This window comes from Sus scrofa, chromosome 3, assembly GCF_054392235.1.
Source record: "Sus scrofa isolate SSC_HxYL_T2T_F1_AM1 chromosome 3, Sscrofa_HxYL_maternal_Yorkshire_Landrace_v2.0, whole genome shotgun sequence".
NCBI classification, from domain to species: Eukaryota; Metazoa; Chordata; class Mammalia; order Artiodactyla; family Suidae; genus Sus; species Sus scrofa.
The window spans coordinates 27,018,719-27,032,841 of NC_139385.1; the positions used below are offsets into that span (position 1 = coordinate 27,018,719).

The 14,123-nt window shown below is 48.4% G+C and overlaps 1 protein-coding gene across 11 annotated transcripts in view; it reads left to right on the top strand.

The window, feature by feature from the left end:
• Nucleotides 1-9,953, top strand: part of ARHGAP17 (Rho GTPase activating protein 17) — a 108,256-nt gene extending 98,303 nt beyond the window's left edge. For 3 of the 11 annotated variants that reach the window (XR_014840516.1, XM_021081342.2, XM_021081345.2), the window contains 2 exons: nucleotides 2,421-2,470; nucleotides 9,052-9,953. Coding sequence is in view for 6 of the 11 variants with exons in the window: in XM_021081342.2 (XP_020937001.2) it covers nucleotides 2,421-2,428 (8 nt within the window). In the remaining 5 variants the exon portion in view is untranslated. Of the gene's footprint in view, nucleotides 1-311; nucleotides 360-2,420; nucleotides 2,471-9,051 lie in introns of all 11 variants that reach the window. The other 8 variants (XR_014840515.1, XM_021081340.2, XM_021081343.2 and 5 more) reach the window with 4 other exon arrangements.
• Nucleotides 9,954-14,123: the final 4,170 nt, after the last annotated feature.

Genomic DNA, 14,123 nt, shown 5'->3' on the forward strand with positions numbered 1-14,123 from the left:
GAATCATTTCTTACAAGAGCCTAGTTTAAAATTCTTCTGAGTAGAGCTGTTTTTAGAGAAGAAGCTGAAATGTACCTCTGGGCCCTCCAACCATCCTGAATGACTTCTCTGCTGAAAATAAGCAAAGGGTCCATCCCAAACTGGTACCCTACATGATGAAGGTTAACCAACTCGCCTCTCTTTTGATAACTTTTTTTTTTTTTAGGAATGTAATGCGTGATTTGCATGTGTTAAATTTTTTTTTTTCTGATGATACCTCAGCTTTTATTTTTAAAAAACAAAGCCACGTTTGTTTGTTTGTTTCCCAATAGATGTCCTTTCTAGCGCCCTCACAGGTGGGGAAGGTTTCCAGGAGTAAGGTCTGTAACCCACACCCACCCCCTTCCCCCCACCCCAAGCAGCTTGTCCGCAGCTCCAAATGCTCCTGCTTAGCCGTGTTTTGCATACGTGCTTTTGACTTTGTGCTCAGGAGCAGCCATCTGACCCCCTGCCATCCGTCCTCTAGCGTGTAGCCGTTACTTTTGTTTTTATCAGAAACACTTGGAGCTGCAATGCTCCAACTTCAAGAGGTAGATGTTAGTAGATAGCCCGATGTCAAGCTGCTCAGATAAGATACTAAGAAATGTCTCCTTTCTTTTTGGTAAGCCTCTCACCAGCATTCTGCTCTTCTCAGCGTGATTTCCCTGTCATTGATCAGCTCATCAGCATCCAACCAAAGAGAACACGGGAGCAGTTAGCACGGAAAATTGTGTCCCTCGTGTCTTGAGCTTTCATTTTTAATTTTACATCTCAAGTGCAAGTTAACTGCATGGAGCTTCTTAATTTGATGTTTGAAATTCTCAGGACTGGGAAAAAAAAAAACAATCTCCCTCCAAAGATCCCACACTAAATTTCTCTGCATTCTGGCATGCTTACATTTTGCTTTCTTAAACCATATGAGCTTTTTAGAAGGTACGGTGAGTCTTGCCTCTAAGTCCATGTTTGGACAGCATGAGGCTCTCGTTATGTGTACAGCTGCTTTAGTCAGCTGATCTGAGCCTTAAGCCATCCGTGGGCTACTTAGCCAGAGTTTTCACAGCTTTGGTCTGAGGAAGACTTTCTGTAGAAACCCGAAGAGGAAAACGAGGATGTGATCTTTACAACCCAGAGGAGGGCACCGGTGTGGTTCCGACTCCTAGGGATGAACCGCAAAGCCTGGGGCTACCCACTTGGGTTTGGAAGTCACTTACAGAGTGAAATGACTAAACCCTACTTAAGGCTGAGCCTTGTAACACTTGACAACTTGGGACATATCAGAATTTTATCCCCAGATCTCCCCTTTTATTTAGATGAGAGACTGTGAGTCAGCATTCTGTCTGCTCTTTCATACCACCGTTACATGGGGTGTATTTATTCCAGAAGCTTATTTTATTGATCTGCTATCACACCGTAATGCTCTATGTTTTACAGTTGTCAGATAAGTGAGATTTTGTATTACAGATACGTTTTCTTAGGATACTAGCTAAATATTTTAAAACCAGTCTATACTTTTAAGTTCTCCTAACTCAAGACATTCCAGGTCACCACAATTATTTTTGTAACACAGAATTACCTTGTGATTTCTTCAAGTCCCCTGGGTTGCCATTCGAAGCACACAAAAGGCCGGCATTTAGAATTTAGGAACCCTTTTGTGTTGCTCATGCCGTTAATAACCAATCTGGATATAGCCGTTGGGTTATTTCAAGACGGAAAAAAAAGTAACTTCCTCGGGAGTTCCCGTCGTGGCGCAGTGGTTAACGAATCCGACTAGGAACCATGAGGCTGTGGGTTCGGTCCCTGCCCTTGCTCAGTGGGTTAACGATCCGGCGTTGCTGTGAGCTGTGGTGTAGGTTGCAGACGCGGCTCGGATCCCGTGTTGCTGTGGCTCTGGTGTAGGCCAGAGGATACAGTTCCGATTTGACCCCTAGCCTGGGAAGCTCCATATGCCTTGGGAGCGGCCCAAGAAATAGCAAAAAGACAAAAATAAATAAATAATAAAACTGTTAAAAAAAAAAAAAAGTAACTTCCTCGGACAGGTAGTCCTTTACTATGATATCATGTCTTCAACTTGGAAAACTCTAGACAGATTCCTGAAAACAGGTTCTTCGTTGAGAGCATCTGCTCTTAAACATTGAATGAAGGCCTGGGGCTTAAGATAAGCTCTTGGGGGAGATGAGTGCTGCCAGACAGGTTCCGACAGCCAATTTCTGGCAGCCCGGCACCAGCTGATACCAGAGAAAGGAGGTATGCTGCTGTCATTTTGAATCCCTTCTTGGTCGTTCCTCTAAGAAAGCCAGGAGGGTTTTAGCTTTGCAAGGGAAAGAGTTCATATCGTGCTGTTTTAAACGTCATCGGTGTTAGCCCAGAGTGTTCTAATTGAAACGTTTTATTAAATAATTTAGATGTATGACCTGCCATATTCAGTAAGAAACTGAGATTGGAATATTTAATGGTAAGGAAAAGGCATCTGATTGGCCAAAGCATTTTTGTTCCTTTGTGATCATATTTGTGCACTAATGCCTGTTATTAACCGGTCACTCTAACCCCGCCTTGCTTGCATCCCTACTAATAGTGCATGCACTAAAGGTCGCTGGCTTCCTTCATGCTTGCTGTCAATCACTCCGAATGCTACGTATGTTCACAGACGTGCAGCAGGTGGTCAAAGGGCTGGCCTCGTTACCTCTCTAACGTCCAGTCTTTTCTGTACCGGGCAGGCTTGAAGGGTAGTGGAAAGAGCATGTACTAGCATCAGCCCTGGCCCGAGTCTGAATTGCAGTTCTCCATGTGACAACAGGCGCAGCACAGCCTGGTGGATCTGTTAAACGGTGACATTTGTGAGAGTAACTTTCACAGGGATTACAGTCAATAAAATAAGAAGCGCCTCGTAGAGTTCTTCCTAGATAGTGGGTTAAAGGAAATGGTAGCTATTTATTATCCTTTTTATCGAGAAAGATAGGTAAGCCGAGTTTGGTTTCGGATTCGAGTGTTAGCATTTTTAAAAACTCATGCCCAGATCCAGACTCAGAAGGCCTGGAGCCCAGGCGTCCATGCTTTGATCCTGATGTACCACTTGGTGGCAGGTTAAAAAGACAGTGCTTCTCTGGAGTAGAAGGTCTTTCTTACTTTAGTGAGCCTGGGAACATCCAGGGGTCATTCGTCCACTGTAAGGTGGTAGAACGTCTCACAAAGAAGTCATTAAACAAACACTCAACCTTTTTCTGGTTCTCATAATCTTTGCTTTTTGACATTCAACTCTTGGAATCCCTTGTTGTGGCTCATCGGGTTAAGAACCGACTAGTATCCATGAGGATGTGCGTTCAATCCCTGGCCTCACTGAGTGGGTTAAGGATCTGGTGTAGGTTGCAGATGTGGCTCGGATCCAGCATTGCTGTGGCCTAGGCCCCAGCTGCAGCTCCAGTTCAGTCCCTTGCCCGGGAACTTCCATATGCTGCAGGTGTAGCTGTAAAAAGAAAAAAATATAATCATAATAAAATTCAACTCTGTTTATATCATGAAAGGAAGGCATTAAAAAAAATAAGTATGGATACTAAAGCACATTGGAGAATTAAAAATCATGATAAATCACCTTCCATAATTGAACAAGTTCGCTCTTCATATTTTTTCCTTATAGTTTTTTTTTTCCCCTAAAAAGCAAGGGGGTTCCCTGATCATTCTTATTTGGCTTATGCAGATGATGATCTTGCATTTTTATCTTACTTTACATCATATGCTCTTTCCCGTGTTATAATGTAATTTTTACAACCATCTTTTTCAATGACCACAAAATATTAAGCAGATGTACGCTTGCTCATAGGGGGACCTTTAATAAGTAGCTCCTGCTTCTACTTGCCCTTTACGTAGATGTCAGAATCATGTCAAGATAAACATCCAGTGAGACCTGAACAGAATCTCTCCTCTGACTAAAATAATGAAACATTGGCTTCAAAGTCTCTTATCGACGAGTAAGCCTGTCACAGCCCTAGAACATGGATGAGGAGTACGAGAAGGTCCTTTCCTGTGACTCCAGTTTAGAGAAGGACCAGTGGTCAGGAAGGGGTTAATTCACCTTGCACTCGTGCCTGAAACATTTAATTTCAAGGATGTACTTGGATTGTCAACGTGGCTAGAATAACCTTGGCTTTTTGAAGGGTAGATTTATAACCGAAAACAACCATTCGAAATTGTTCAAGTGATGAATAAACTTTCTAGGACCATACCCTAAATTGGAGAATGCCAGTTCTGGCCCTCGGAGGACCTACTTCCTGGATAAGGATGCTCAAAAAAGGAAGGAACCAGTGAGTTCCCATTGTGGCTCAGTGGAAACGAATCTGACGAGCATCCGTGAGGATGCAGGTTCGATCCCTGGCCTCACCAAGTGGGTTAAGGATCCGGCATTGCCATGAGCTGTGGTGTAGGTCAAAGATGCAGCTCAGATCCTGCGTTGTTGTGGCTGTGGTGTAGGCCAGCAGCTACAGCTCTAATTTAACCCCTAGCCTGGGAACTTCCATATGCCGCAGGTGCGGCCCTAAAAAGACCGAAAAAAAGAAGAAAAAGGAAGGAACCAGGTTACATTTGTCAGAGCCCAGGTCAGTGGTGAACCCCATGGCATTCTGCAAAGGCCGTGACCTGGGATGCTGTGCTTTGCTTTTTTGTTTTAATTTTTGTGTTTTTGTTTTTTTCTCTTTTTAGGACCGCACCCACTGCATATGGAAGTTCCCAGACTAGGGATCGAATCAGAGCTGCAGCTGAGGCCTACGCCACAGCCACAGCAACACCAGATCCGAGTCACATCTGCGACCTATGCTGCAGCTTGTGACAACACCAAATCTTGAACCCACTGCGCAAGGCCAGCGATCGAACCCACATCCTCATGGGCACTATGTCAGGTCCTTAACCCCCTGAGCCACTGTGGGAACTTCTGTTTTTTTATTTTTATTTTTTGGTCTTTTTTTTTTTTTTTGCCATTTCTCGAGCCGCTCCTGCGGCATATGGAGGATCCCAGGCTAGGGGTTGAATCAAAGCTGTAGCCACTGGCCTACACCAGAGCCACAGCAACGCAGGAACCGAGCTGTGTCTGTGACCCACACCACAGCTCACGACAATGCCGGATCCTTAACCTGCTGAGCAAGGCCAGGGACCGAACCCTCAACCTCATGGTTCCTAGTCGGATTCGTTAACCACTGCGCCACGACGGGAACTCCAATTTTTTTTTTGTTTGTTTGTTTTTTTAACTATTAGATTTCGTAGGAACTTAGCTCCAAGGAATATGCACAAAGACCAGCCCTTCTTAGAATGCATACAATGAAAAATGATGCCTGTGTAACTTCATAACCAGAAAGTCTTAGAGGTGTTTAAAAAAAAATAACAAAGGGCTTGGGCAGGTATCCTTCTAAAATCATGTTTGTCTCCTTTTTACTAAAACAAACCAGAGGATTTAAGACTCAACCCCTTGTCTCTTCAGACACCATCTTCTCTCTCGGGCCTCTCCCCCGAGGGCACACACACACCTCTGGGGAGGAGGGAAGGCCTTCTTGCAGCTTCAGAACCAGACTCCAGGAGTTCTTGTCATGGCTCAGTGGGTTAAGAACTCGACTAGTATCCATGAGGATGTGGGTTCCATCCCTGGCTTCACTCAGTGGGTTAAGGATCCGGCGTTGCTGTGCGCTGTGGTGTAGGTCCCGGGTGTGGCTCAGTTCTGGCATTGCTGTGGCTGTGACATAGGCTGGTGGCTCCAGCTCTGATTCAGTCCCTAGCCTGGGAACTTCCATATGCTGCAGGTGCGGCCCTAAAATGAAAAAGAAAAAGAGCCCGGTCTGGCTTAGATCCTCATTCAGTGCCAGCCATGAGGCCTTGGGTAGAGTTGAGCTTCTCAGAATTTCCCTTTCTTGTCTTATGGGGGTGCTGATGCTGCCATCGGGTTCTTTCATGGGGGGGTCAGTGAGTGGCTACGATGACGTGAGTGGAGCCCTTAGCCCTATATCTGGAATAGAGTAGCTGCTTAATAGTCAGCCATCCTGGTGAAGATGAGTCTCTTGCTGAAAGCTGACTCTGCACACACGTTGCGATTCTTACTGCTTTTTGAAAGTAGATTTGTTGATTTCTTTCAAGAAACGATCCATATAAAAGTGAGAGAGAAGTTCCTGTTGTGGCTCAGCGGTAATGAACTCAACTAGTATCCATGAGGTTGTGCGTTCAATCCCTGGCCTCACTTGGTGGCTTAAGGATCCAGCATTGCTGTGAGCTATGGTGTAGTTCGAAGATGCGGCTTGGATCCCATGTTGCTGGGGCTGCGGTCTAGACTAGCAGCTGCAGCTCCGATTCAACCCCTAGCCTGGGAACCTCCATGTGCCGCAGGAGTGGCCCTAAAAAGAAAAAAGAAAAAAAAAAAGTGAGAGAAGAGCTGGGGAAAGAACCCTAGCCGCAGGCAAACCAGACGGGGCAGGCAGGAGGTGGAGGAAAGGCATTTTCCTTATGCCCCAACTGCCGTACTTTTTTTTTGCTGAGTATACAAGGAATGTGTTTTCATCACGAAAACGCTAGAGAAATTCCGAGGAGTACAAATCCAGAAATGATTTATTTGTGGGGAAGGAAGGAAGGAGAATTTGTCCTTCGAAAAGGGTCTGTATCTGATAGGTGTTAAGTTTGCACGTAAGTACAGGTATTAATGAGTAGAAATACAACTGGTACCCACACTCCCTTTGCATCATGCATATCAGTTCCATAGTTCCTTGTAAACTCTTTGGGCCAAGAAGAGACACAGGCCGATGGCACCATCTGTCTTGTTGGCTTAGGATAATGATAAAGGGATTAAATTTGCAATGGATTTCTTCTCTCAGTGTTGGCTTCAAGACATGGCTACTTCTCGGAATTCCCGTTGTGGCTCAGTGGTTAACGAATCCGACCAGGAACCATGAGGTTTCGGGTTCGATCCCTGGCCTTGCTCAGTGGGTTAAGGATCTGGCGTTGCTGTGAGCTGTGGTGTAGGTTGCAGATGCGGCTCAGATCCCGTGTTGCTGTGGCTGTAGGCTGGGGGCTACAGCTCTCATTCGACCCCTAGCCTGGGAACCTCCATGTGCCATGGGCGCAGCCCTAGAAATAGCAAAAAAAAAAAAAAAAAAAAAAAGACATGGCTACTTCTTTACATGAGCCTATAGAAAAGGAGGACTGGAAAGCTGGTTGGGCTCGATGACTTTCCATCCACCCATCTGTCCATCCATCTGGACAGTGAGCCAGCCAAAAAAAATCTATGGTATGTCTGCTATTAACCAGTCACTGTTGTAGGCATTGGGAATATGCTATAAATAAGACAAACATGGTCCCTGCCCTCATTGACTGTCACTCTGCTGAGGACTCATTTGAGACAGCCTTTACTCCGTGCACATGGACACCCCCTTGGCTGTACTGTTAGTGCAGTCAGTTCAGCACCCCTCAGTTGGTTTTCCAAAGAGAGCAAAACCTGACTTGTCTGAAATGGTATTCAGCACCTGAACTCTTTGACACCTTGGCACCTCCACAAACCTAGAAGTTTCTCTGAGTCGTGGTGCGTAGGAACTCTTGAGGAGCAGGTCTGCCAATCTTATCTAGGAGTCACCGAGAGAAAAGGAACAGACTAGGAAGTAAGTAGATCTGGCTGCTCGGAGCTATAGGGCCACATGGGGGCAGGAACCAGTCTCAGGGCAGGGAGCCACTCAGAATGTACCGGCATTTGCCAGCCCTGCCCATGTGGTGGAGGAGCAAGTGAGACGGGAGTAGGTCACAAGCAGCTCCCAGTAAGGGCAGACTTGATGTTACCCTGCCCAACAGCCAGTACAGAAAAGCAGCTCTTAAGCATAACAGGGAAACCCCAGATCACCCACCTCCCACTCTAGTTCCCTCCCCTGTTCCCTCCATGACTAGCTCTAACCTAGCAGAGTAAAACGACTAAAACAAATCTGGACCCTTCCCTTCTCTCTTGCACCGTCCCTCAAATCCATAACAAGAAGCTCATCATTTGCTAGAACCCACATCTGCTAGAGAAACAAATCCTTCTGTCTTGATTAGGGCCTGTCTCCCTGACCTGGCCGTGGGCTTCATTCATGCTGCATCTGGCTTGTTTCACCATTGTGTCCTCATAGGTAGAGTGTGGTAGGAGCTCTGTGTTTGTTGATGAGTGAAGGAATCTGAGACTCACTGCCTTGCTGGGAAGAGGGCGATGATTGGTTACGGTGTCTTGTGAGCGTGGGGATGAGGGACAATGGCTCGAGGACCAGGTATCTGCCGTCTTGCCAAAGGAGTTCCAGCCAACCTAATAAGACACGAAAAAGGAATTGGAGGTATCTAACTAGTAGACGTAGATAAGAAAATTAATGTTTTTGGGAGATTTGATGGTCTACCTCAGTGATTGTCATCCAGGTTGATTGTGATCCAGGTTGATTGTGCTCACAGGGGACATTCGGCAGTGACTGGAGATGTCTTTGGTTGTCACACTGGGGGAGAGGCCTATGTGCCACCAGCACCTAGTGGTCCAAGAGCAGGGATGCTGCTAAGCATCCTACAGTACACGGGACAGGTCCACAACCCAGAATGATCTGGCCCCTAGTGTCACCAGTGTCCAGGTTGAGTGCATAGCATTAATAACAGAGGGACACTCACCAGCCTGAGAGGAGGGAACTCTTTCCAGCGAAGGCCAGATAATCCCGCAGACAAGACCTCAGGCGATTTCAATTCAGTGCATTAGATGCACTGGCAAAAATAAAATGTCCTTCTCTCATTTCGAGCAAGCAGATCCTTCCAAGGTTGCATCTCGGAGGATTGCCCCAGGCTCACAGAAAGGACCACTAGAGCCAGGAGGTGGGCCTGCGCCACGTGGCTGCCCCTGGGCTCTCAAAGGCTTAACTCGGCTTCTTAGGACCAATGGTGCCTCTAGGAAGGGCGCGTGTGTGCATGGGCTGACTCTCAAACCCTCCAGCTTCTCCTCGTCTCAGAGCACCTCGGGTGGCCTCGGTGGGTGTCACCACGCACTGATACCATGTCTTCCCTCGTGTTTTTGTCCAGACGCCAATCCCAGGGCTTCAGAACCGCTTCGCAGCCTATTTCCCGAAATGCACTCAGACTCAGCCAGCAAAGACCTGCCCGGCCGCATTCTGTTGGACATGGACAATGATACAGAAAGTACCGCCCTGTGAAGAAAGCCACCCCGCCCCCGCCCCTGGACCCCTTCCACCCTGGCGAGTGGAACAGGGGCCAGGCAGACATTCATCTTCACAGACCCAACAGCGAGAAGCTTTCAGTGGAAGGAAAAAGAAGGCCTCCCCAGCCCTGCAGGACCCGGCCTCCTTCCCAGCCCCAGGAGAGCAGGGAGGCTGACACTTAAAGCTGAATGACCTGTGTCTTGAAGAAGTCGGCTTTCTTTACATGGGAAAGAATCATGCCAAAAGAAAGAAAGCAAGAAAGAATTTTTTTTGAAAAGAGAAAGCAAAAAAGAATTACCTGCAGCAGAAAGCGCATCCCGTGTAGGAAGCTTGTGTCGCTGCTGTGAATGCCGGCAGCAGCCTCAGCAAATTGGAATGAAGGAAAAGCCATGCGCTGAGCACCTGTTTCATCAAATGCATTCATTACACGAGTCACCTAAACTTCCCGCTCCGTGGACTTTTCATGCTCCTGTACCTTCAAGGGAGGCTGCTCTCCCTCAGACCCGCTGCAGAATCATTTCGTACGACGTGTGGGCTGCGTCTCCCCCTCAGAACCACGAGCATCGGTGGTGACCGCTGGATCCGTCACCTCAGCAAACGAGATCGCCCTGTGCCTTGTCAGATTGCCAGAATGAAGAGAGAAATGTACTGTGTTTGTTTGTTTGTTCGTTTTCCAAACCATGTAATTGCTACTTGATAAGGACCGAACATTATTCTAGTCTCATGTTTAATTTGAATTAAATATATTCTGTGGTTTATATGAAACCTTGATGGTTCTTGGAGGCCACGCTGGATTGTGTGTGTGTGTGTGTGTGTTTGGGTGTGCATGTCATCACTTACCTACATCGGATTATGGATGGGACACATGGGGGGCTAATGGTGGATGTAGGCATTGGGAAGACGGAGGAGCAGGGTCACAGCAGGGAGACCAGCTGCCAGGTGCCCCAGACACCTCCCACGCTGGCTGTGTCTCAGCGAACGTTCCACGGATCAGGCTCTTCCCCTCCTCTCCCCAGTCCTGCTCCCCTTTCTTGTCCAGAGACACTCCTCTGGAGACCCTTCAACCCTTGGAGGCCAACTCACAGTATCGCAGCCCCACAGGCCTAGCGCAGGTGTCAGAGCCATTAGTTTGCAGGGCAATTCCCTTTTCCCATGACTGGAAGGCACTTCATCCCCAGCCTTGAAATATTGGGGAAGAGTTGGATGGGGCAGAAGTTCCCGTTGTGGCTCAGCGGTAACGAACCCAACTAGTATCCATGAGGACGTGGATCTGATCCCTGGCCTTGATCATTGGGTTAGGGATCATTGTGTTGCCGTGAGCTGCAGTGCAGGGTTAGGGTTAGGGTTAGGGTTAGGGTTAGAAGCAGCTCAGATCCCAGTGTGGCTGTGGCTGTGGTGCAGGCTGGCAGCTCTAGGTCCTGTTCAACCTCTAGCCTGGGAACTTCCATATGCCATGGGTGCAGCCCTAAAAAGACCAAAAAAAAAAAAAAAAATGTGTGGATGGGGAATTGGAGAAAAGTGAGGCTGGTGGTCTGGACAGCTGTTCTAATGACAGCCCTTCCCCATGGCCCAGATTTGGCGTCTTCTCTTGGGACACATGCTGCCACGCTGGCTGCCCAGAGCAGCTCCACTGATGGAGTTGCTTGCCAGGTGCATCCGTGACCATCCCTTGCTTAGAAACCACTGGACCTCCTCCCAGTATGAACTGACTTAAGTTTAACTTCAAAAGAGCCATCATCTTTTCCTCTTCACTCGGTTTCCTATGCCCGAAGTACTCCCTGCACTTATTAATTATATTGAAAATATGGGAGTTCCCAACGTGGCACAGTGGAAAGGAATCCACCTAGGAACCACAAAGTTGCAGGTTGGATCCCTGGCCTTGCTCAGTGGGTTAAGGATCTGGTGTTGGCGTGAGCTGTGTTGTAGGTCGCAGATACGGCTCGGATCCCGTGTTGCTGTGGCTGTGGCGTAGGCTGGCGGCTACAGCTCTGATTCGACCCCTAGCCTGGGACCCTCCATATGCTGCAAGTGCGGCCCTAGAAAAGACAGGGGAAAAAAAAGAAAGAAAAAAAAAAAAATATATATATATATATATTTTTTTTTTTTCCTTTTTATGGCCACACCTGAGCCATATGAAAGTTCCTGGGCCAGGGGTCCAATCAGAGCTGCAGCTCTGGCCTACACCACAGCCACACTACACCTTAAACCACTGAACAAGGCCAGGGATTGAAATCACATCCTCTTGGACACTGTGTTGGGTTCTTAAGCTGCTGAGCCACAAAGGGAACTCCTCCCCCATATCTTAAATTTGTGTTTATTGAAGGCCCACTCCTCATACACTGTCTCTGTTCTTTTTCTCCCACCACCCCCACCTTTTTAGCTCTGGAACAAACCCTGTAGAGAGAGCACACGCCCAATGTGTGTTGCTCTTAAATGTTTTTTGGTGGTGGTGGTGGTGTTTGGGGGGAGGGTGTTTTGGTTTTGTTTTGTTTGTATTTATTTATTTATTTGTCTTTTTTTTTTAGGGCCACACCTGCGGTATATGGAGCTTCTCAGGCTAGGGGTCCAATCAGAGCTGTAGCCACCAGCCCACACCAGAGCCACAGCCATGCCAGATCCAAGCTGTGTCTGCGACCTACACCACAGCTCATGGCAATGCCGGATCCTTAACCCACTGAGGAAGGGCAGGGATTGAACCGGCAACCCTGTGGTTTCCTGGGTTTCCCCGTGGAAACGGATTCATTTCCGCTGCGCCACAATGGGACCTCCCAGTTTGATTTTGTTTTTAGGGCCCCACATTAAGCATGTGGAAGTTCCCAGGCTAGGGGGTCAAATCACAGCTGCATCTACCAGCTACGCCACAACCACAGCAATGCCAGGTCCAAGCCACGTCTGCGACCTGTGTGTCTACACCACAGCTCACAGCAACACCAGATCCTTCATCTCCTGAGCGAGGCCAGGGATTGAACCCGAATCCTCATTGGATGCCAGTCGGGTTTGTTACTGCTGAGCCACAGCAAGAATTCCTGCCTTCTTTAAGGAGCCTGGCTGTCTGTTGTCAGGCATCTCTGAAGCACCTTGGAGATGCTTCATTCAGGAGGCCTGAGCTCACATGCAGGAGGAAGCTGGGACACGGTGCTTGCTGAGGAGATGGCGTTGGTGCCTGGGCTCAAGGAAGGTCCCCAGTGAACATTTGTAGCATATGTTTTGTCATTTGAACAAAATGATTCAGAAATATAACAAACCGGAGTTCCCGTCATGGCGCAGTGGTTAACGAATCCGACTAGGAACCATGAGGTTGCGGGTTCGATCCCTGGCCTTGCTCAGCAGGTTAAGGATCTGGCATTGCCGTGAGCTGTGGTGTAGGTTGCAGACGTGGCTTGGATCCCGCATTGCTGTGGCTGTGGTGTAGGCCGGGGGCTACAGCTCGGATTAGACCCCTAGCCTGGGAACCTCTAGCCTAGCCTGGGAACCTCCATATGCCGTGGAAGCAGCCCCAGAAAAGGCAAAAAGACAAAAAAGAAAAAAGAAAAAGAAATACAACAAACCCTACCCTCCTTTTAAGTGTGGCATTTGGTTTTCACCCTTATGCTGTTTCCAGCAATCTCCCGACCTCAACAGCCCCAATCTGAAGAAAAGTGAAGCTTCCTTGCCTCTGCACATGTGTGGGTGGCCACCCTCCACCTTCTCAGGTGGGTGAGCCGTGGTGTGGGTCCCAGAGGCTCAGCCCAGACTCGAAGCTGTAATTTCGGCATTCCCATTGTGGCTCAGCGGTAACGAACCTGACTCCTATCCATGAGGATGCGGGTTCGATCCCTGGCTTTGCTCAGTGGGTTAAGGATCTGGCATTGCTGTGAGCTGTGGTGTAGGTCACAGACCCAACTTGGATCCTTGGATACACACACACACACACACACACACACACACACACAGCTGTAATTGCATCACAGCAGAAGCACCTCCAGGTGCTATGAAGACATGATCACCCTGCCGGGGGATCGTCACACAGCTGTCCTCTTACCCCAGCACTACTCCTGGCAGGGTCTCTTCACCAGACCCACCATCAGAGAGGTAAAGAAGTCTGTAAACTCAGAGCGACCATCTCTGACCATCCAGGAAGCTGCTGGCCTCTTGGAAGATGCTGCTGGTATCTGCCCCTTCAGACTGTCTTCTTCCCTCCTCCACAGGGCAGTGCCCCATAGAAGGTATAGTCTAGTGTGCCCAGGCCTCCTGTTCCTGCTCCCCCACCTGCAGCAACACCAGAGTGGTTGCGTGCAGCACCCACTGGCCTGCTCTTGATCCAGCAATTGGAGGCTGCAGTGGGTCAGGGCATCCCCTGGCTGCCTTGATGGTGCTGGGCTCTACCCTGTGAATTCCCAAAGTCAGATGCATTGAGAGTGATGGAATCCCTGGGCCTTCTTTTTTTGTTTTTTTTGTTTTTGTTTTTGTTTTTTGTTTTTTGTTTCCTTTTTTTCTTTTTAGGACTTCTCCCATGGCATGTGGAGGTTCTCAGGCAAGATGTCCAATAGGAACTGCAGCTGCCAGCCTGCCCCACAGCCACCACAATGCCAGATCCAAGCTACATATGCAAGCTACCCTGCATCTTGCAGCCATGCCGGATCCTTAACCCACTGAGGGAGGCCAGGGATCCACCCCGCATCCTCATGGATCCTAGTCGGGTTCTTAACCTGCTGAGCCACAACAGAAACTCAAAAACAACACATATCCCTTATCTCATAGTTTCCGGGGGTCAGCAGTCCAGGCATAGCTTGGCCGGGCCCTCTGCCTGAGTCTCAAAGGGCTGCCATCAAGGTGTCACCCAGGGCTGGGGTCTCCTCATCTGGAGGTTTGACTGGAAGAGCATCTACTCCTGAGTTTCCTCGGGATAGTGCCAGAAGGGTCCTTATGCTTGTAGGGCCACAAAGTCTGAGGACC